The 24,964-nt window shown below is 42.5% G+C and overlaps 1 protein-coding gene across 1 annotated transcript in view; it reads right to left on the reverse strand.

Moving 5' to 3' along the window:
* Positions 1-834: 834 nt before the first annotated feature.
* The window catches only part of STAC (SH3 and cysteine rich domain), a 378,751-nt gene continuing 354,621 nt past the window's right edge, over positions 835-24,964 (reverse strand). The window contains exons 10-11 of the mRNA XM_077491753.1: positions 23,873-24,010; positions 835-11,247 (exon numbers count right to left, since the gene is read on the reverse strand). Coding sequence (XP_077347879.1) covers positions 11,149-11,247; positions 23,873-24,010 — 237 coding nt within the window. The 3' untranslated portion in view covers positions 835-11,148. The remainder of the gene's footprint in view (positions 11,248-23,872; positions 24,011-24,964) is intronic.

A 24,964-nucleotide genomic window follows, 5' to 3' on the forward strand; every position in this document is an offset into this window, starting at 1 on the left:
GATATCCATAAGCTGGGTGGCTGGAACGGATTCTGGCAGCCCAATAATCCTCAAGTTGTTTCTCCTTGAGCGATTCTCCAAATCCTGGAGTTTGTCCCAAATGTCTCTGTTTGCATTGGAGAGACGTGCTAGAGCTGCTGCCTGAGCAGTGGTGTCATCCTCTAGCAGGGAGATTCTGTCCTCTGTCTGTGTCGGGTGCTGTGCCTGGTTCTGCATCTCCTTATAGAGCTGATCGACAGCTCTGTGTACAGCAGCATCTATGGTTGCCGTCAGGGTAGGTGTGAGCAGATTAACCACCGCTTGTGCAATCCCCTCTGGGGATGTTTGGTCGCAGTGTGCTGCATCTGCCCAGCATTGCAACGTGTCTCCGGGGCTAGGGGCGGGCACCATATTAGCTGCGGCCGCCGCTGGATCTGTGGGAGGCTGAGTGGCTTTGGCCGCCGATCGCATGTGGGATCTCTCCACAAACCAATCCATCTGCGGTGCGGCTGGTCCCTGGGTGAGGGAGGCGGAGCCCCTGTGATCGCTTGCCAGTTTTTACGGAGGTTTCTGAGAGGGGTGCAGCGGGAGCGGTCTCTGCTTACCTCCTCTCCATGCGGCCCCAGAACTGGAAGTCTGTATTTTGTTTTAAAAAATATATATTTTTGCACGCATACTTAGCCATAGTTCCAACGGCTAGGTATTATTAGTGTTCAATTTTCATTGCCCCTCATTACACAATTTTTTTTTCAGATTCCTTTCATTGACTTCTAAAGAAAATGCCTTACCATTTTGATTGACGTACACTTTGATTCTTGCATATACTGTATAAAGAACATCACTCTTTGAAAAATGTACTAGTGAAATACAAGCTTTTATTTGTTGTTGTAAAAATATCCATCTCTATTGGTTAGATAGGTACCATTTCCAGATCAGAGATAAAAAACAAACAAACAATATGCACACAGATTTGGTGTACTGTAAACCAACCCAAATGCTTAAAAAACAAAAAGGAAAACAAGAAAAACATAAAGTTGCACATAAAGGTAAAATTTATGTAACATAAAGAAACAATAAAAACACATTTCCCAATTACAGGCGCTCCCCTAGTTACAAACATCTGATTTTCAAAATGACTCCTACTTGCAAACGGAGGGAGACAACAGGAAATCTAACCCTAGGAAGGGAAATTCACTCCTGTATTATGGGAAAAAGGTACCTCCACTGATGTTTTATCACCAAGACTTGTTTCCACAAAATTCAATTGTAATTGGGATGGAAAGTGAGCTGAAATCATCTGAACAGGGGCACAGACAGCAAAACAAAAGTTACAGGGGTGTAACCCCTTCCCTCTGCTATCCAAAAAGTTAAAAAATATTTTTTTTGGCTGGAGTTGCATCTAAAAACTGTAATTGAGAATATTATGCATAGATGGGATTAAGCTGTATAAATACGTGACACATGATGTCAAAAAGCCTGACATACATTTAAAATCAGGGTCCAATAAGGTATCTATTTTTAAGGTCAATGATGTGGAAAACCTTTTTACTATACTCAACATGGTGTATTTATAAAAAATATATTCTCTAGATCTTAGGTAGGCAACCTCTGCCCTCCAGCTGTGGTGAAACTACAAGTACCATGAGACATTGCAAAACCCTGAAAATCACAGGCATGACTCTTAGGCCGCGTACACACGGGCGGACTGTTCGCCCAACTTTGTCCGCTGAACAGTGTTTCAGCGGACAGTCCGCTCGTGTGTGGGCTTCAGCGGACAGTTTCAGCGGACAGTCTGACGAACAAAGTTTTTCGGAAATCCCGTAAAACTGTCCTCTGAAACTTGGTTTGAGCGGACAGTCCGCTCGTGTGTAGGCTTGTTCGTCAAACTAAGTCTCGCGCATGCTCAGAAAGAATTTACACGCCGAAGGTTGCATTGCAGTGTATAGGACGTAGTTTTTCTAGTCCCGTCGTACGTGCCGTTCACGTCATCGCGCACGGTTTCAGCGGACTGTTCGTTCATCGTGTGTAGTCAAGTCCGCTCATGCAAATTTTGAGCGGACTGTTTGTCAAACTGTTTGACGAACAAAGTTGGGCGAACAGTCCGCCCGTGTGTACGCGGCCACAGAGGCAGAGGGATGATGGGATTTGTAGTTTCACCACAGCTGGAGTGCCGAGGTTGCCTACCCCTGCCCTAGATGGAAATGAAGACTATAGGGAAATAAGCATTTATTTTCTATTATCCTCAGCTCTATTTAGTGCCCATAATGCAGTATTCTCCCAAGCCACTCTTTTTCTCTCCTTATTCATTGAGCTAAATTGCTGGTACATTTTTTTCAGTGAAAAACTATGCATTTTTTTAAAGCGGTTTTGTACAGAAAATTGCAAGTTCATCTTATTCAAATGGCTTTGGAACATAGATGCAGTTATGACCATTGAAATAAAATAATATGCAGTATTTACCTTTTATTTTTAATGTTTATGCCGACTTCCGGGCTCTCCTCCCGTGGGAGTAGGCGTGTTTATCAGCTTCGCAATGGTCCCTGGGAACTTTTTTAGCTATTTCCCAGGAATCCGTGGGGGACACAGTCATGCCAAAATCTCGTGAGATTTCGGAAGGAGGACGCCGGTCACGTGACGAGGGCGTGTTCGAAATTGCAATTTTGAAAGTGGGCAGGCAGCGCTATCTGCCATTACCACTATAGCACACGAGGCAAGAGGAAGGAAAACAAAGAGGACACTCAATGAGCATGTGCGAGATGGAGCGGTGGATGCTGGGAGCTCAGCGTCATCGCATCCAGGAAGTAAATGCCTGTGGGCTTCAAACGCCCACAGTGAAAATGGAAACCGCCAGACTGCTTTTTTAAAAGTTTTCCTTAGCAATGAAATCGTCACGCCGGGGGTTAAAAAGACGCCAATCGTGACTGCAAAGACACCGTAGGAATCGCCCACCAGTGACACTGGTAAAAAAAAAAAAAACGGCAGCGGAATCCCGCTTTAAATAAATACATCCCAAAGTGTGGTATGGTTATTGTTAAGTACCTCCAAAAACTTTTGCAGATCCCAAAAACATTCTATTTGCATTCTATTTTTTCCAAAATGTAAATTAATAGGGAAACAAACCTTTTGTATGGGAGCAATCAGCAGTTGGTGCCTTAGAAGTGTTGCGCTAACGTTTAAAGTTGATTGATCTCCAGGTTTCAACTAACTTTAAACAGTTTGTTTGGAGCAAACTGGTCCAGCCTTAGCTAAATACAGTATTCAGAGCTGTGTTCTGGCAGCAGGATAAGACTATCCTGTCCCACTCCCAGAACAAAATCGATTTGGGCTGAACATTGCTTAACAATTCAGAGGAAGCTTTATATTTAATTTGGACCAGCTTGTTTGAAATACATTTTTTAAAGTTAAATGAAACCTGAGGATTAGCTTTGATCTTTATTTCTCTGAGACATTTGTTTTTATTGTACTCAGTTCAATATTCTCCATCTTTTACGTTCCTTTCTTTTTCTAAGATGTCACACAATCTATAATGCAGGTAATCACACTGAAATGAAATAAATTTAGCTTTATTTGCTTATCATATGAGAGAGTATTAGGTCACTTATATTAAAGCCCAGTCCTACGAAAACATTAAACAGTCTGCAACTTACACATATTCCAAAAAAACATTAAATTTATTTTGTATAATTGTATCTATGTTTTATTTAAAGATTGAAAAAATAACAATATGAAAAGTAAAGGGAATCTTGTTAATACTCCATTACATAAACCTAAAAGTGGGGCTTATAGTCAAACTCCAAGCAGGAAAAAACAATTACTTATGCAGTGGGGCATCCGAATACTGCAAGGGTTTAATGCTTGTTAAGTCTAGAGGTATAGGGATAAGGTGTAATATTTACCTTATTCCTTACTCTGGTAGGCTCCATCCATCTATGCAAGTCTCTTCTTTAAAGTGCTCCAGTCACATTAACTACAGTGCAGGATTAATAGAACACAGACAGCCCACCTACAGCCCAGAGATCCACAGAGAAATGAAGAGTACTGGTGGCCGTGGAAGAAAGGAATAGGGTCTGTATTAGAGCCTTTTACCCTAACTTGTAGACTTGGTAAGCATTTAACCCTTGCGTTGTGGGGGAACCCCACCCTAAGGGTACATTTTTTTTATCCCAGAGTTCAAGGCAACTGCCTGTGCTGCTAACTCCCTATCCCTTCTTTAATGCATAAAAGATGGGAAGTATCAAATACAATATTTGATACTTTTTATTAAGAAGAATGAAGAAGAGAAAGCTGATAGCAGCAGAAGATGATGGTGCTGCCTCTATGATGACTTCAGTATGAGTGGCTTGAATGATGCTTATTCTATAACTAATCAGAAGTCAGGCAGACGGCACTAAATCTAGCCATGCTCATGTTTTCATGGAGTACTGAACTGCTGGACTTTGACTCTTCTCTCTCCACCCACATAGAAGTCCTCAGACATGGGGCTAATAAGTTTAAATGACACAAAGTAATATCCTTATTCTCCATAAGTAATCTATACACATCTGATATTTAATGGCACTGTAATAAATTTTTCATTAAATTGTTTCTTTTTGTGTTTTTCTGTCTCCTTGTAACATCCTTTGTGAACTCCCAAACTTCTCCTTTTCTCCCTCACTTTCATTTCCATGTTAGTTGTGGTCATACACACTGCTCTATGCATACTACAAATACCATAGCCTATAGTTCATCTTGGGAGTGAGCAAGAGAGGGTGGCTACATTTCTACTTACAGTACCACAATGAAGAATGAACTTAGCCACCCATTAACAGAAAGTCGGATCAGAGCAGCCAAAAAAGGAATTTGGACATTTAGAGGAGGCTGAAAGCAATAGAAGTTAGTAATACATGCTTGAATAGATTTTTTTTAAAACCACAGTTTAGTGTCACTTAAGAGATCTGCAGTAATTTTTAAGCACTGGTTTCAAATGCTTATATACTTTTATTGACTGGCATGGTACCAGTGGCTGGACCATAAAGTAGATACGGTACCCAAATTATAAGAGGAATCAATAATTTCATCTTTTCGCTACAGTTCTGTAGATTTAACTTTAAAGACATTTTAGTGGCCATCAACATGAATTCAAGAAAGGCAGATGTTGTCAAACAATAGTACAATCTTTTGTGAGTAAGGAATGAAAAACCCAGATCAAAATATGGATGACAATTTGATGCAGGACCTTACCACCACCTTAAAGTGGTTTAAACTCTGTTCCACCACTTGTACCTACAGGTAAGTCTATAATAAGGCTTACCTGTAGGTACTGGGAATATCTTCAAAACTTGCACAGTTTAGGAGATATTCAGAGTGCATGCAGCCGATTACATCATCGGTGCATGCGCTCTGAAGGTCTGGTTCACAGAGCCGGACCTTCAAAACACAGTGGCTCCCACGAGCGGGAATGACATCATCGCGGCTCCGGCCACTCACAGCGCCTGGAAGAAACACCAGAGGAAGATATCAGCCATCACAGCAGTGAGTGGGCGACGCTGGCAGGTCTTAGTTTGAAGGTAAATATTTCCTAATATGCTAGTATGCCGTTGTCTTACAGGTTTTTTTTGTTCGTATTCTTTAGCGGTTTACAACCACTTTAAGTGTTAATTAAGGTTTGCTGTAAGTAGCTTAAGGATCAGTGCATTAAAAAGTGATCTTCACACTTTTGGTAAATGCTGAGGAGTTAAATCACCTAGCAATTCCTTACATCTTTTGGGACACCATTGTTGAATTATCTGCACTTGTGTTCATTTGTCTGCAAACCTGGCATGGCCATTATGAGGATATCTTACTGTCCATGTGGCATTTTTCCTTTAGGGCCAGTTCACACAATAGAAATGCAGTCTGGATGCATTCCAGATGCTTTTCTGCATGCACATTTTTAATGCGTTCCAGTGCATTTTTGGTGCATTTTTGATGCAGTGCAGTGCATTTTCCCCCTCTTTTTTCTTAACCTTAAATTAGGACATGTGCATTCCGGTGCCTTTTTTGGTGTGTTTAGGAGCATTATGGTGCGTTCCAATGCATTTTTGAAGCTTTTTACAGCCTCCCAGTACAGTCCAGTGCAGAAAAAATGCAGTGTGTTCTACTATTTTTTCTGGAACTGGAATGCACTAGAACTGCAAGCACTGAACTATACCATTAAAAACCAAATAACCTACTTTCCTTGTGTTTTTGATGCAGAAAAAAAAACACACTGGACTGCATATGGTGTGAACTGGCCCTTACTTTGTAATTAGGAGAACAGGAGGGCTTGAACATGCAAAGGAATGTGGGAGAATGGAAGGCAATTCTTACTTTTGGACATACAGTATATTACTCTAGGGTCTGACTCCACCCAACAGATTCTACTTGTAATTAAGATATCACTAAAATATCACTTTCATATTGAATGACCCTTTAAACTTATAGAACTTGTAACACACATTCTTGGTGGTGTAATAGTCTATAATGAGTTTATCCCAGGGTTTAGTCTTCTTATAATTTAAAATGAATAAAGACAAATCAAAATACCCTTTTATATTTGGAAATAACACAAAGTTGTATGTAGTATAAATGCTCACCCAATCTGTAATTGCCCAAAAACTTGCCGGACACAGATGTATTTGGAAATACTTTTACAACCTAAACTCAGTAATACCATGTACTGTCACCTGATAACATGAAAAGGCTGATAAAATACTGTATGCATATATGTATAGAAAAAAAATGATTTACTTTGTGGCCAATTCTTATGTCACTGCTTGCAGTTGGAATAGAAATAGGTTTCATCTCTAGCAGGAAAACAGCAATTCTATCACATAATTAAAAAGTCTCAAGCAAACATAAACCTGTAACACATGAACAAGAAACAAAATACCTACCACTCCAGTGAACACCACTCCTATCCTGAGAAATGGTCTCTGATGTCCACAGGTAAATGAATGCTTCACACTGTGTCAATCTCCCTGGTCCTCCACATAACTGCAGAGGATGGCAGAAACAAATGAGAACTATACATGGCCAAGGAATCTATACTCTGAGGAGTGGTGGTTTCCCATAGGACTATTGGGGACCATTTCACTGGTTGAGAATGTAGAAGCATTCGGCAGCTCAGTCAATAGGAGAGGTAAGTATTCTGCTTCTTCTTTACAGGAACAAGCTTAGTTGGAAGTTTTTAATTATAGGACAAGATTGCTTTACTGTATACAGGATAATAAATACAGATAATTTGACCCCATGGCAAAGTTTAGATGTTGACTGCTGGCCATCATTCTGTGGCCTCTCAGCAGTCTTGTCAGTTTCTAGCTAAAGAGATGCACTGTTTTCTTTTTATTTTATATCCCCAGAAAAACATTTTGGTATACAGACTTCATTTTAGTGTGCTGGTCAGGAGGACAGGAGGCATCAGAAGTTCTGAAGACAATACATCTACTTCACAATAGGGAAGAGGACCGGTCTGTACTGCTAAGACATTCTGCAACAATTTCTAAATTCTGCATGCTGCACAGGGACAGTGAGGGGCTGAAGACTTCTACTGTGTGTCTGCCATTCGCTTTTCTAGGCTGTAAACTTCACAGGGAGTTAGTGTCAGTATCACTAAGCCCTTGTACACACGGTTGGAGAATCCGTCGGAATGTGTCCTATTGGACCGTTTTGTCAGATAATCCGACTGTGTGTGGTATGCATCGGACTGTTTCCGTCGGAATATCCGTCAGACCAAATTTTCCAACTTGCTGGAAATATATTCCGACAAACTGGTCCGATCGGACATAGTCTGATCATGTGTAGAGAGTTCCGATCGGACCAAGTGCCCCGCATGCTCAGATCAAATTCCTACATCAAAGCTATTGGCTACTAGCCTGAACGTAGTCCCATCGTAATGAAATGACGTCATCACGTTCTAAACGATCGAATTTTCCGACAACTTTGTTCCAACCGTGTGTATGCAACAGTTTCGGACAAGATCCGTCCGACAAAATCCGACGGACAAAATCTGACGGATTTGGTTGTCGGAATGTCCGACCGTGTGTACAAGGGCTTAGTTAGTGTCAGTATCAACTACAACATCTCCAGCTCCTAAAGATACAGCACTAGATCTGTATTTTCTATATATGCCCACAGATTTTCTACATTCTTCATTTTCCCTACTGGAGCCCCACCTCCAACCCTCAGCAGCTGTGTCAGTTGATATGGCTATAGTTGCACCACTGACTATTGGAGATGTCAACATATGGAGTTAACTTCTACAGGGCCTAGTTCTGGTGAATACACGTTGCTTAAAAAGCGGCAACATACCTGGCTATTTGCATTTTTAAATATCTATTACAGAATGCTTATCCTTGGATTTTTTACGGAAAGGAGCTACATGACGTCACTCATGGCCATCTCCTATGTGATTTTATTTACGAGCACTCGAAGCATTCCACTTATTGGAAGTGCCTCTTTTGTAAGTGTAATTCTTTTTTTCACTCAATTAAATGCTTGATAGCAGAGAGCACTAGATATTTCTTGTTTATTTTTATATCTTGGGATATTGATGATCATCTGCATTCCAACCAACCTGATGGGATTTCCGTGTATGGTTTGAGTCTTTACATAAGATCCACAACAGAGAGACTGCTGTGACCACACTCTTGGATATGTGCCCTTTATAGGAAAGCCTATGTGACCCTTTGTTAATTCAGGGGTCCAGGCACGGAGTCCATTGTTTATCAAGATACATTTTTGCTTTACTTGGAGATCTGTGTGCTTTCCTACATTTTTCTTTATGAATTTCAAATAGCACTGAACTATTTTTGTATTTCAACCTTGGATTTATTAGACTTTCATTAAAGGTGAACATTAGTAAAAAAAAAAAATCTTCACAGCTTCAGCTACATTACTTACCTGTAATGAAGTGTGTCCCATGATGTGTAGGCTGCTGGATCCTGTAGAGATCTTCACTCCTGGGCTACCCTATTCTCTTCCTGTTATTGAACTTCTGGGGATGTGGGTGTTAACAGCTTCAGATCTCCAGGCTCAGCTGCACTAAAGATGATGGGGATGCACTCCCTCCTATCCTATCCTCCATTCTTTCACTGATTACACTATCTGTAGCTTGGTCTATGAATGAAGGAATGTCTAATCTGTCACAGGATTATTTCCCCTATTGGCAGATCATGTTACCATTATCATTGGTTTGACCACTGTTGCTATATGTAGACTAGGGTCACCTTAAGAAAATATAATTTCCTGGATTTTGGAACTGTGAGGGTCCTTAAACGTGACATTAATAATTGATTTTAACTTTTATATGAATTGTAATCAGATCTTTTATAGGACTTCATCCTATCATGCTATAATTTGTAACCAATTCAAACATAATTCAATTTATAATTAAATTCAAACATGAACAAAATGCATTTGAACTGGGGGAACCCATCCTATCTGCTAAATTATACTATTTTCCAGCTTGGAGCTGATTTTTGGCCTGTTAATTTTAATCCAGTCACCTGTTCTCTCATAAATATAATCTACACCTCTGAAAAACCTGGAGCAATGTTTTCAAGTGCCAACTTCGTTCTTATCCAACTACAGCTTTGTCGACACACATTAAACCATAGTAGGTAGACCAGTAAGTTAAGTGGGGCATCATCAAGTACACATTGGGTCATTATTTTCCTCATTTGTTTCTGTCTTCTGTCTCTGATGGATATTTGTGGATAAATTCAGTAAGAGAACTGTAAAAGGAAAGGGATATACAGTGGTGTCAAACAATACACAGAGGGGTCAGAAGGCTTTCTTTAGTCTGGGAAACATCATGCCCTCTTTCGCCTGTAGAGTGGTCTGTACAGTGAAACGTAGTTACAGTATTCCTTTCAAAACAGACCTCATGCTACCTTCAAAAATGCATTCTAGTCTTTTCTAAAACAATTATATGATACAAGGAATTAAGTCTGAACAAAGATGCTTTCTCATTTGGGTGGTGAGCCATGGGCAGCATAGTGTCTAATGCATAGTGTCTAATGGCTGATGCACTGTACCATTGACATTCTGTGCACTAACCCTGTTGAAGGACACAGCTGTCAGCCTTCCCCTAGATAATATTGAACTGAAATTACTGATCACATACTGTATATAATAGCTTTCAAAATGTTAAGACTTTGTTAAATACATATTTTAAACATTTTAAGGTCTTTTTATGTTGTTTGACATATTGGCAAACCATTTTCTTATATAAACTTGTGTTTGCCCAGGGCATATAACCTTTTTGATTTTATAAAAAAATAAAATAAAATCTGCCTGCAAAAATAACTGGGGATTTTGTAAACTGTAAAAAGCATGTGGCTTCCATTATTAGGCAATTCTATTCACATTATGAAAACATAACAAACACTGATTGTGTAAAAAAAGAAACATAAAATGTATCCTTAAAATTCATTCACATTCATATTACATATGCAATGATATCCCAAAAGGGAGTGACTGATGTATGTACTTTGTAACATTGACGTTGAAAAGGATGCTGAATAAATTAATCAGTGTACATATGAAGTAAATATTGATGACCAGAATCCATGCCTCTGGCACAGAAAAAAACATGATACATGTGTCTGAAGTACAGCATATTAGCATTTATGTTCCCATCCTGATTCATAGAGTAAAAAAAAGAATTAAGTTACACCACGCTATACAAGAAATGTTAGCAGGCACAGTTTTTTCCCCATAGAGCTTACAGTCTACTGTACTTTTTACACCATGGGTACAGGGAGGTAAATAGATTACTTCAATGTTACAAAAGAGAACACTGACGAAGGAAGCTCGTCCCATAAAGGCAATTACATAACTGATACTACTCCTTTGAAACTGCCCTTAAAAATGTAAGACTTCGCAGAGCAGCTTATTTAAGACACATAGAGAGGCTTTGTCTTCTTTGATTATCACCACTGCAGCATTTGTGTTTCCACGCAAGGATAACGCACAATCTGTAATGCTTTACTACACAGTCTATTAGAGTCTGTTCTTCTTGGTTTTTTACAGTCCTGGGAATCTTCTGATTTCTTATCTCTCTTCTGTGTATCCATTCACTGTGGCCAGTGTGACTCTTCTTAGTCATGATACCACATGATGCAGACCAGCATCCCCTGAAAACATGGATGATGGTAACATTCAAGTCAGTCAGATATTTTCCAAAACATCCATAGGTACAAAGCCTTTTTTCTTCCCACTGACCACTTTGAGAAAACCATTTTGCTCCTTCTCTGAACTTGAACAAATCTAGGAAGAAAAGTAAGCCATGTTAACATACTGTATATCATATATACATTATATTTATGTTAGCTATTTTAATGTTACTTTACAAATTGAAAAACATCTTTATTCAATCTGACTCTTTTGCTAATCTAATTGAGCAAAGTAAATGTGAGGGGGGAGAAAATGCTGTTTGAGCAGTCTCATTACTTCAATTCATTTAGCCGAGGTCCATCTCCCTGAGAAAGGCCATCTGTGATGAAATGCATTAGGTGGGGGCTACAACACCGTGACATCATCACATATTGTGGGCAGGCACTCGCACACATGGGACTAGCGGTATAGAGTGCGACAGCCTGGGGGAGGATTGAGCTGACATACCTTAGTGCTGGGCAATCACTTCTACTGTGTGAGTGATTTTATTGTTGATTAAATGTTGATCTTCTTTTCTTGTCCATTTAAATGAGCGTTACTTTTGGAGGAACAGTTCCTTTACTGACAGCAGTAACATTACTGAATGTTAATGCATTTTATATGTTGGAAACCTAATGAACTCATATGAATTGCTATTTTTGCACAGGATCTGCACTTTGAACTGTATTGCTGCACTGATAGAGTTGTACTCCTTTTTATTTAATGCTTATGAGCTTTATATTTCGGTAGTTTTATCACAGCTTTGTTTATCATTGATACATTTTGCAGCAGTGATTGTATTGTTGGTATTTTATTGGTGTCATAAGAAGACTTGTTTCATGTTGCACCCATATTTAGGATGTAAAATGAAACATGGTATCATTCCTCCGCCCCAAATAGAAAAACTACCTCATCCTCCGACATGATTTGCAGGGTGCTTCTCCCTACAATGGACATCTACAAGTCTGATCTGCCACCACAGCAGAAGGACTCCTAGTTCTTAACGGAGTTCAAATGCAGTGACATCACCACCCATAGTCCATTGTATACTTTTTCCAGCTCCATAAGGCAGACCCTACTCTGCCATCCACACATTCGAGGAGACATTCCTGCTATCAAAAAACACTGATCAGCATTTCAGGCTATTTCAGGCTATAGCAGGAAAAAACCAACAGGACGATGGTATACAGAAGTCGATCAGTAGACCGGCTTCGGGAACAATCTCCCTGCCCACACATGAATTGAAGTTTGGCTGAATCAGCCAAATTTCAATCCATGTATGACCATGTTTACTGAAAGTCTGCACAGACCTGGGCCTGAAGGAATAGTCTGTAGAAGCCTATGCCCTGAAACCGCAAATAATTAATAAATGCATTTTTTTTTGCTCTATTTGCAATATGGATGCATTTATTAACCATTTACAAAAGGTGGAATATGCCTTTAATCTTCACCAGTATATGCCTTCACTAGACAGCATGACCTCACTTCACTCTTTTAGCAGCTCCACTGGAAATCTTACATTCAACACATTTCCCGGTGTTTTGAAATTGCATTTTGTGAAATGCAACTATCTGACACATTCAGAAATGTCAAATGCTGAAAGTTTTCCTAGAAGCCACAGCTTTTAAAGAGTGTGAAATAAGGACCTACTGCCTGCTGGGGAGAGAAGTATTAAGAGTTGTCTTTGCCATTCTACTTGTTTTAGTTTTTTTCCCCAAGACATACACTAAAAAGCCTTTTCAAAAGTATGTCTGAACATATGTGCAGTCAACTGGTGGTCCCTGTTACTGTATATCAGTGAAGTTCTACTAACTTTTTTATGACTTTAGGTAGGCTTTAAGCGCTCATATGTGTGTTTTTACACACACATATGGATACTCAAAATGTTTTGTGTAACATTTTGGGATCTCCATTATTCTTCTCCCAACAGTAGTGCCATAATTGATATTCCAGACTCTCAGACACTGTCATAATGAATAAAAGCTTTAAGCAATGGAACTTTCAGCTGTGCAGCTGTGCATCTGCCTAGAAAAGTATAAAACTAATAAAATAGATGTCAGGTAATAATAACCTAGTAATGAAAAATATTAGTGTGTCGCTTCAGTAAGATGAAACTTGACACTTTTTCTTTTCTCCAAATAGGAACTATAGAGGATAGAGTCTTCTGACTTGCTGGATGAATGTTGAAATATGTCAAGCTTAGAAGAATGCCAGACAGCTATGAACGGAGACACAGCTGAAAAGTCAGGAGGAATCCATACTAATATTTCAGACAATTTCAAGATATTTTTAAACAAGTGTTAAGGTGACATCTCAAGATAAACTACATACATACACCCTGCAACGGACTGCTTCATCTACAGTTACAGTCTATATGTAAGGATTGTCTTGGGACACTTACTTTGTGGGATATTATTTTTTGACACTATGGGACATCATTATTATTTTTTTGTTGAACCACTCTGCACCTGAGGCATTTTTTTCCATTTTTCACACACATGTTAAAATTTTTGCTAAAAAAAATTACTGTACACACATTGTACAGTAAATTATTCCAATATATTTGGGTGTCAAAGACAACTTAATTACTGATCTAATTACATAAACACAACTTATAAGACTAATATAAGATTGTATTTATTTATTTATTTTGGCTGAACTAGATGGACTTGTGTCTTTTTTCAACCTAACTATGTGACTCTTCACATTATGAATTGTGTGAATATTCACTTTAATTATCCCATCGCGTGAAACTGTGTGTCACTTTGAATAACCAATCATGTGCAGATGAAATAAGCAAAAATGAATTTCTTTTAACATGATTGAATATCTGAAGTAAATATTCACACAATGTATCGTGTGAAGATCCTCTATTTCTTTTGTATACAGGCCTCTAAGTCTCCCTCTATAAGCAACATTTGTTTGACCTCTGTCTCCTGCATACATGCAATAAAAATGTTTATCCTTCCGAAAATTCTTTACTATTTTAACTTCTACTAATGCTTTGGGACAGTCCAAGCACATGAAGGAAATTGCTTGAAATTGGGTCAAGTGTATACCTCACAAATATCAGTAGCCATTTATAATTCACAGTTTTAGAAATGCAGCAGATCCTTTTACAATTTAACCTACTGATCCTGTTAGAACCACTTTATGTGAATAAAATCTAGGATGGAAAAGGACCTGGGGGTCCTAGTGGATGATAAGCTCAGCAATGACATGCAATTCCACACTGCTGCTAACAAATCAAACAGAATATTGGCATGCATTAACCAGGGGATCAACTCCAGAGATAAAACAATAATTCTCCCACTCTACAAGACTCTGGTCTGACTGCACCTAGAGTATGCTGTCCATTTCTGGGCACCAGTCCTCAAGAAGGATCTACTGGAAATGGAGCGAGTACAAAGAAGGACATTATAGCTAATAAAGGGTCTGGAGGATGTTAGTTATGAGGAAAGGTTGTGAGCACGGAACTTATTCTCTCTGGAGAAGAAACGCTTGAGAGGGGATATGATTTCAATTTACAAATACCATACTGGTGACCCAACAATATGGATAAAACTTTTTGCGGAAGGAAGTTTAACATGATTGGCAACTCATTAAAATGAAAAGAAAAGAGGTTTAACCTAAAACTACATAGAGGGTTCTTTACGCTTAGCCCTTGTACACACGGTCAGACATTCCGACTGAAAATGTCCGATCGGACCGTGTTGTCGGATAATCCGACTGTGTGTGGGCTCCATCGGACTGTTTCCATCGGAATATCCGACGGACAAAGTTTTAGAGCTGGGCTATAAAACTTTCCGACAACATGATCCGATCGGACTTTGTCCGATTGTGTGTAGAGAATTTCTGATCGGGCAAAGTGCCATGCATGCTCAGATCAAATTCCTAGACCAAAGCTATTGGCTACTAGCCTGAACGTAGTCCGAATGTAATGAAATAATGTCATCACGTTCTGAACGATCGGATTTTCCGACAACTTTGTCCGACCGTGTGTATGCAACACAAGTTTCGGACAAAATCTGTCTGACAAAATCCGACGGATTTTGTTGTCGGAATGTCCGACCGTGTGTACAAGGGCTAAGAGTGGCAAGGGTGTGGAATTCCCTTCCACAGGCAGTGGTATCATTGGGGGGGGGGGGGGTGATTGATAGTTTAAAAAAACTATTAGATAAGCACCTGAATGACCACAACATACAGGGATATACAATGTAATACTGACATATAATCACACATATAGGTTGGACGTGATGGACTATGTAACTATATGTGAAAGACTATTCCAGATGTTTACATCCCTTACAGCATGGAACCCTTCATATACAGTAGGTAGAAGATAAATATATTTTATTCCTAAACAGTGCCTCCTGTCAGGGCTGGGCTCAGCCCTTCCTTCTCTGAGCTGGCCGCTCATCTGTCGGCTAATTGTCAGCTCCCATCTCTCTCCACAGTTACCCAGCTGTTGATGATCCTGCTCGTCAGTCCTGCCTACTTAAGCCGTCCAGTCCAGAGGAGCTCTGCCTTCGCCTTGGTCATATCACAAGAAACTATCTCCTGCGTTCCTGTTTAAAGACTGGCTTTGCTAACATCCCTTCTGGCGACAGATTCTGCTGGCTGTTCCGCTACTTTGATCCCTGACTCCTGGCTTGGCTTACTATCCATTCCGGTTACTGAACTTTGTCTATATTTTGACTACATTTGTCCTTTTTACTTTCATTATTGAACAAGTGTGTTTTAACTGTACTTCTGTCTTGGTTTTATTTAATGGTTTCTGGCAGTAGGCGAAGGCCATGAATTCAGAAGATACATTCAATCCACTTGTTGGTAATATTTTTTCCAGATTGAATGAACTAGATCACCGCATGGATCAGTTCGCCATGGCGTTACAAACGCTCCTAGGTCGCATGGCTCCCCAGGAATCTCCCACTGTGGCTGCCCCGGTACAACCTATGTTGCAGGCTGACCGTGCTGCTGCTCCAGTTTCTGTGCAGTCACCCGCCTTGAGTGTTACCTCTGTAAGAGGTATGTCTGGTTTCGATCCGCTTCCCCATCTATTTGGGGGAGATCCAGTCCAATGCTGAGGGTTTCTCAACCAGGTTGAGATATACTTTGAGATGCTGCCCCAGGCATTTCCCACAGACAGAAGCAAAGTAGGTTTTGTGATATCTTTGCTTTCTGAGAGAGCCTTGGCCTGGGCAAACCCGCTATGGGAGATGCAAAAAACAGTTGTCTTGAGCTACCCTGAGTTTGTAGCACATTTCGTTTCTGTTGCCAAGTACCTCATGTCCATCGAACAGAGTACGAGAACTGTTGCCGACTATGCCATTGAAGTCTGTACTCTGGAAGCAGAAGTTGCGTGGAACAATGAGGCCCTTGTGGCTGCTTTTTCTCATGGTCTCTCAGGTACCATCAAGGATGAGATAGCAGCCCAAGATATACCCACTGAGCTGGAGAAGTTGATCACGTATGCCATCCTCATTGACTTCAGACTCAGAGAAAGAACCCTCTTTTAAGGAACATTTGTGGAAGCCTTCTGTACGTTTGTCTCCGAGCTTTGCAGTCCCACCCATGCCTCCCTCACCTCCCATGCCTCCTGGTACTGAGTCGGTCAGTGAAGGTGAACCCATGCACTCGTGCTTCATGCGTCTCTCTGCGGATGAGAGAACCTTTAAAAGGAGGAGAGATTGTGCCTTTATTGTGGCCAGCAGGTCACTTTTTGAAGTCTTTTCTTACCTGTCCAGAGAATGCCTGAAACTTTAGGTCCTGTCACGGGCAGACCTTAGGTGGCGTTGTTTCCTCCCCAGTTATTCAGAAGGATAAGCCCCTGGTATCGCTTACCCTTTCTTAGGCTGCATCGTCCATCGAGATACATGCACAAATTTACTCTGGGGCTGCAGGCCTGTTCATTGATGCTGCCTTTGTATCAAAGCACTCGATTCCACTGCAGCTGTGTGGCACTTCACTTGCCCTTGAGGCTCTTGACGGGAGACCTCTACAGCCTGCCCATGTGACTTATGAGACGGTTCCATTGTCCATGGCCGTAGGGGCTCTTCACCATGAGATAATCCTATTCCAAGTTATTTCCTCACTCAAGTTTCTGCTTGTTATTGGTTATCCTTGGTTACAGAGGCACAACCCCTCTTTTGATTGGCTCTGTGCTGTGGTTCTCTCCTGGTCACCACAATGCAGTGAGACATGCTTCCAGAAGGTAGCCAAGGTCCTGTGCACCTTTTCACTCTACTCCCAATCGGAGGAGTACCGCGATTTTAGCGATGTCTTTGACAAAGGTCAAGCCGGTCTAAGAAATTGACACCTGCAGAGTGCAATTATGAGACTGGTGACAGAGAGCTGTTGGCGATCATTTTAGTCCTGAAAGAATGGAGACATCTCCTCGAAGGTACCACTGTGCTTGTCTGAGGATAGGCGCCTCTCATCCCAGAAGGGCGAGATGGGCTCTTTTCTTGTCAAGTTTCAATTACATTGTCTCATTCTTACCCGGTACTAAGAATCTAAGTTTTCCTCCACCTCCAAGTTGGAGTCAGTTCTGGTTCCTGTGATTCCTCCTGATCGTATTCTGGCTACAGTTTTCTCCAGTCTCACTTCTCCTTTGGGTGACAAAATTCTTGCTGCTCAGGTTCATGCTCCTTCTGAAAAACCTTGTGACTGCTGCTTTGTCCAAGAGAGTCTCTGTACTGCCATGCTCTAGACTTACCATTCTCCCAAGGCATCTGACCACCCTGGGAAGAATCAACTAGTTTGGGCCATTTTCCAACAATTCTGGTGGCCTAGTCTACGTGCTGATGTAACTGCCTTCATAGCTGCCTGTCCCATGTGTGCTCAGAGTAATGCCCCGTACACACGAGCGGACTTTTCGACATCCAAAGTCCGACGGGCTGAGTCCGTCAGACTATCCGATCGTGTGTGGGCTGCAACGGACTTTAGCAAAGCTAAAGTCTGACGGACTTTAGAAATGAAGCATGCTTTAAATTTTCCCGACGGAACTCCGCCGGACCCGGTCCCCTTCGAAAAATCCGCTCGTGTGTGTGCTACTCCGACGGACTAAAACCGACGCTAGGGCAGCTATTGGCTACTGTCTAGGAACTTCCTACGTCGAATCCAGTCGTACGTCATCACGTTCGACTCCGTCGGAGTTTGGTGTGATGGTGTGTGGTCAAGTCCGTTCGGTCGAAAAGTCCGCCAGAACTCCGGCGGAACTCCGCTAGAACTCCGTCGGAAGTCTGTCAGACTTAATCCCTCTCGTGTGTACGGGGCATAAGACTCTACAACACCTTCCAGTGGGCCTCCTGCAACCCATACCCAATGGAGAGAGGCCCTGGACCCACCTGTCTATAGAGTTCATTTTGGAGTTACCCAACTTCCAAGGCAACACTGTTATCCTTATGGTGGTTGACCGGTTCTCAAAGATGTGTCATTGTATTCCACTTAAGAAGTTGCCCACCTCTAAGGAACTGGCCTCCGTTTTTGATCTGGAGAGCTTTCGCTTACATGGGCTTGGGAAGGGGTAGTCAGTTTGTATCCCGGTTCTGGCGAGCCTATTGTGCACAGTTGGGAATTCAGCTTGCTTTCTCCTCTGCGTATCACCCGTAATCTAATGGGGCCACAGAACGAGCCAATCAGTCCTTGGAGCAATTCCTACTTTGCTACATTTTTGACCATCATAACAACTGGTCAGACCTATTACTGTGGGCAGAGTTTGCTCACAACAGTGCATTGAATTCTGCTTCCTGTTTGTCCCCGTTTATGGCGAATTATGGTTTCCAACCTCCCATGTTGCCTGACTCGTTTGTTCTGCAGAGTATTCCTGCGTTAGAGGAGCATCTCCGTGGTCTTCATTCTACTTGGGCACACGTCCAGGAGGCTTTGCGTCATGCTAATGATAGGTACAGACTCCATGCTGACCGCAGATGCCTGCCTGCATCTTCCTACCAGGTTGGGGACAGGGTCTGGCTGACATCTCGCAACCTTCGACTTCATGTTCCCTCACTGAAGTTTGCACCTTGGTTTATTGAGCTATTCCGCATTCTTCACAGGATTAACCCAGTGGCTTACACATTAGACCTTCCTTCTAATATGCGCATTTTGAATGTATTTCATGTCTCCTTATTAAAACCTTTGGTCTGCAACCGCTTTACCACCTTGGTGCCACGAACCATGAGGGATATGAAGTACAGTCCATTCTTGACTCCTGTAGGTTCAGTGGGGGCATACAGTACCTGATGCATTGGAAAGTGTACAGTACAGGGTCTCATCCTCGGACGTACATGCCCCTGTCCTCCTCCGTGATTTTCATAGATGTTTTCCTGTCAAGCCCGATGGTCCTCTGAGGGGGAGGGGTCATTGAGGAAGGGGTACTGTCAGGGTTAGGCTCAGTCCTTCCTTCTCTGAGCTGGCTGTTTAGCTATCGGCTCCCATCTCTTTCCACAGTTACACAGCTGTTGATGGTCCTGCTCATCAGTCCTGCCTACTTAAGTCGGCCAGTCCAGATGAGCACTGCCTTCGTTTTTGTCACATCACAAGATACGATCTCCTGCATTCCTGTTTAAAGACTGGCTTTGCTGACATCCCTTCTGGCTACAGATCCTGCTTGCTATTTCACTACTTTGATCCCTGACTCCTGGCTCCTGGCTTGGCTTACTATACATTCCGGTTACCGAACTTTGGCTATGTTTTGACTACATTTGTTCTTTTTACTTTCTGTTTCAATATGTTTATTGAGAATTTGAATAAACAGTAATAAACAAGAGATTACAATCTACTCCTTGTGAGCCCTCACAGGGGCCACTAATCATGAATACAAACCCAAAGGGCAAACCATCACAGTATACTTCTAATAAACTCGAGATAAGGAAGGGAAATGAGCAAGGGATGAAATCGAGACTGGTTCAGTACCAAACAACTCGTTCCCTTGTTGTTTCCTGAGGGTAAGCCCTTTTCCTACTACCCCCGTCCATGGGTGGCAGCAGTTTTTATTAGCAATGGGAGAGATTACTAAGGAGAGTGAAGAGAGATAGGGAACAGAAGAAGGAAGGGTAAAGAGAAGAAAGGGGGAGGAAAGGAGGGGGGGAAGCTCGGGCTCGGATGCCCCGCCAGGAGAATTTAGACCAAACCCAGGCATGCCGCTTGGAGCGCGGGGAACTCATAGGAGATCCACGGCTCCCAGATTTTTATAAATTTAGCATGAGAATCATGGACAATACTGGACATACGTTCCTGAAGTAACATATCAGTCATGCGTGTCTTAACCCGTTGAAAATCTACCCATTGTGACTTCCAGGCTTGGGCAATGGCCCGCTTGGCCGCTATAAATAGATAGGTAGCCAGCTTCTGTTGAGGGCTGCGCAACCGGGCAATGTAGGAGAGCTAGCTTAGCGTCCCTTCGGATCGTTAGATGAAAGAGTGTCTGCAGTAAGCCAAAAACCCTAGACCAGAACCCCACCAACCTTGGGAAAGCCCACCATGTGTGCATAACATCACCTCGCTGTCCACAGTTGCGGAAGCATCTGTCAGTACTCCCAGGGAATGCCCGAGCTGTGCGGGCAGGTACCCAATACCATCGGAACATTACTTTATATGCGGCCTCTAGGGTATTTGTGTTGAACGAGCATTTGGCGACCGTGTTCCAGGCCCTGTTCCAGTCTTCTGGGTCTACTGGGGCCTGAAGGTCCTTTTCCCATTGAGTCATATAAGAGAGGGGTGCCGATGGCGAGCGACCATTCAGGGAGGCATAAATGGCCGAAATCAGGCCTCGGGACCCTGGGGAGTGATGGCATGTATGTTCAAAAAAAGTTTTTTGGAAGGGATAGGTGGACATGCAGCGCAATGTTACAATCCAGTGCTTTAATTGGATAAAGTGATAATGCTCCGTGACCGGCGCCCCTTGTATTTCCCTGATACTCTCCCAGGAGGGGAATGAACGTGAAGAAAGAAAATTTTGGACTTGTGGGTAGCCATGTGAAGACCACCAGGAGAATGCTTGGGGCTCCACCAGACCGGGTGGGTAAAGAGGGTTAAGGGTGATTGGGAGTAGGGGTAGGAAGGGGGACATCAGATTGTTAGCAGAGCGAACTGAGTCCCACACCTGCAGACCATGAAGCAGCATGGGGCTCAGGGAGGGAGGGCGCAGATTCCTGGGGAGCCAGAGGAGTGCCTGAAGTGAACACGGGTCACAACCAGGCACCTCCAGGAGCACCCACAGAGGAACATCCGTGGTTGCATGAAGCATAGTCAATGGGGAGATCTGGGCCGCTATGTAGTATTTAGAGATATTGGGGACCCCCAGGCCTCCCCGGAGCCTATGGGTATAAAGGGTCGCTCTAGGTACCCTGGGGCGTTTGCGCGCCCATATAAATTGGAGGATCCTATTCTGCAGGAGTCGGAGGAAAAAAGCAGGTACCCAGACAGGCAAAGTGCGAAAATAATAAAGGACTTTGGGAAGGATCGTCATCTTCGCCGCTGAGATCCTCCCTACCCAGGAGAGTGAGGGAAATTGCCAGGCTTGTATAAGGGTGGACACCATGCGTAACAGGGGATAATAATTGGCCGAGAAAAGGGAAGAGTAAGCTGGCGTCAATTTGACACCTAAATAGTCAATCGAGTGAGATGCCCAACGATAAGGAAAATGGTAATGAAGTCGCTGTACCAGTTCCAGAGGGAGGTTAACATTCAGCGCTGTGGTTTTGGAGGGGTTAATTTGAAGACCTGAGAAGGTTGAAAATCGGTCTAATACAAGTTTCAGGTTGGGCATGGAGATGAGCGGGTTTGATATAGTCAAAAGGGCGTCGTCCGCAAATAGGTTCACTTTGTATTGAGTGCCCGCGTAAGGGATTCCCGAGATATCACTATTGGCCCTGATCGCCGCCGCCAGCGGCTCCAATGCCAGGATAAACAGTGCCGGGGACAGGGGGCAGCCCTGTCTAGTTCCCCGGAGTATCGGGAAAGGGTCAGAAAGGAAGCCCGCATATTTTACTGACGCTGACGGTGCGGAATAGAGGGCCTGGATCCATCGCAGGAAATGTGGACCAAATCCACATTTGGTTAGAACAAAATAAAGGTAATCCCAGGAGAGCGAATCAAATGCTTTATAAATATCTAGGGAAAGCAAGAGTCCTGGTATTTTACGCTGATTAAGTATATGGAGGAGATGGACCACCTTGCGGACATTGTCCCCCGCCTGGAGACCGGGCACAAAGCCCACCAGATCCCTGTGAATGAGGGCCTGAAGATATCTGTTGACGTTCTTTTTACTTTTATTATTGAACAAATGTGATTTAACTGTACTTCTGTCTCAGTCTGATTTCATGGTTTCTGACACCTCCATCAGGGGGGTACAGCCCATACACTTGTAAGGGGCCAGAGTGTCTCAATGGGCCCAGCCGTCTGGCGGTGATGAGAGAAGGCAGGTGCGGGTGCAGAGAAGCTCCATGAATGCTTCTGTATGAGTGTGAGTTGGCAGCTGTTGCTGCTTTGTGTCATTGAGCTCACATCGGGCACTTTGCTGCCACCTCTGGCAACTTCCTGCATGTGTACTCCTCGTGTGTGCTGCCTGTAATGTATGCTGGACTGGAGCTCCTCTCTGTGTCTCAGCCACACGTGGAAACAAGAGCTGGAACTAGGAAGGTCTTCCTACAATTAAGAGCTGTTGTGCAAGTAAAGAGGAGTGGTGTTTGCGTACAGGTGTGAGGGGGTTATGAGTGTACAGGTGTGAGGGGGACGAAAGCATACAGGTGTGAAGAGGGGGCTGCGAGCGTACAGATGTGAGGGGGCTGTGAGTGTACAGGTGTGAGGAGGACTGCGAGCGTACAGGTGTTAGTGGGGCTGAGTGCCTACAGGTGTGAGGTGGCTGTGAGCGTACAGTTGTGAGGGGAGTAAGAGCATACAGGTGTGAGGGTAGCTGCGAGTATACAGATGTGAGGGGGGCTATGAGCATACAGGTTTGAGGGGGTTGAGAGGTGGGCTGCGAGCGTATAGGTTTAAGGGGGCTGTGAGCGTACAGGAGTGAAGGGGGCTGTGAGTGTAAAGGTGTTAGGGGGCTGCGAGCATACAGGTGTGAGGGGGGCTCTGCGAGCATACAGGTGTTAGGAGGCTGAGGGGGGCTGAGAGAGTACAGGTGTAAGAAGGGGCTGAGGCACTGAAGAACTTGGTGGGATGGCTAGTGGGCAGATTTGGTGGGACGGCCAGTGGGCGGTCCCCAGGCAATGTTGGTGGTCAGACCCAGGGAGGTCCAGGCCTAAGGCTGTGTAAGGGGCCCCACAATTATCTGATGGTTGCCTTGTTCCTAAAGAACACATAGGGTTCTTTTCCAGAGGCAGAAGGAGCATTTGTATATAGAAGATTACAAGTGCCACCTGCCACCATGGCAGATGGACTCGTAGCTATAAATATAGCATGAGTATATAGGTTCATACCTCTGTACAGACCTGGGGCTGGAGGAATAGTATGCAGGAGCCTATGCATTGTACCTGTGATGCGCAGATCATGGTTGCAATATTTTTGCCATCTCTAATGCAAAAAAATAATCAATGTACATTTCCTTTTTTTTTTTATATGGGTGCATATATATATTTTTTACATGGAGGTTGAAAATGACTTTACTTCTCAATGGTATGTTGACAGAAAAGGGCAAATAATTTAATAAGGGGCATGGGAGAACCTCAACTATAAAAAAATATATATACCTGTTTATAGATTGTTTATAGATTAGAGCTTTATGTACCTGATTTTCCTTAAGTGTAATCTGCCCTTGTTCTTTGCATCCAATAAATGTTCTTGTGCAGCGATAAAGACTCTCATTTGTTTGAACCTTTTGTACAAAATTTGCTGGAAAATATCCAATTCTCTCTTCTATTCTACCCTGTGAAGGAAAAGCATTCAAGATATTTCAAAATTATTTTAAGTATGGGTCAGAGTGTAAAGTCATGCAGACTAATTTATGCAGTGCTTTTTCTGTATTGTTACTACAAAAAATTGTGTTATAAGACTGGACTCCCATCAAAAGCAAATGGGACAATTTTGACAGCAGCGAAAAACACAGATCAAAGTTACAGTGGGTGGCCATTCTGAATAGTACTTTCCTAATAGGGCAATGATGGTACAGAGATTGTGTTAGAAAGAGCTTTTACTATGACATATTTACGCATTTGTTCTCATTGCTTTAACCTCTAAAACACTGAATGCCTAACACTAATCAAACACCTTTACTAACCCCTAAAACTAAATAGCTCCTATTACACCGCATGTTCACCTTGTCCTGTGACACAAATCCCTGAGACCTCAGCACCAAATTAAACTGATCTACATTATAATATTGTATCAGATGGAAATTGGATATCAAAGATAAATTACAGCTAAACAATAGACATTCTTCTATATTAAGATTAATATAGGCAATTAGCCCCTTTTTATGAGCTTCTGTGGACTTAAAGATCATCCCAACATATTTGAGGGGCATTCAGACATTTTTAAATGCTAGAAGAGCTTGGTAATTAGTCCTTTGGACCACTTTTCTAGTTCACTGATTGAATCAGGTTTAAAAACCAAAGATTGTATCTTGAAATGTTGGTTAATGTGTTTTTTTACCGAATGGCTCACCCTTGGAAAATGGAAAGATGTTTTTTTTTATACCACAGCTATATGCTCTTGTATGCAATACGTCTAACCCTTTGGAAAAATGGTGCCCTTGAAGATAGTTTCATATAACATTAGAGGGTTAAAGTAAGAGGTATCAAACACTGCAGGAACTGAAAAGCTGGTCATCAACTATTGTCTTACTGCAGGAGACTCACTTCAATTGGTCATCCAGGGCTGG

This window comes from Lithobates pipiens, unplaced genomic scaffold (assembly GCF_037356315.1).
Source record: "Lithobates pipiens isolate NorthernLeopardFrog02 unplaced genomic scaffold, aLitPip1_a1.2 Scaffold_19, whole genome shotgun sequence".
NCBI classification, from domain to species: Eukaryota; Metazoa; Chordata; class Amphibia; order Anura; family Ranidae; genus Lithobates; species Lithobates pipiens.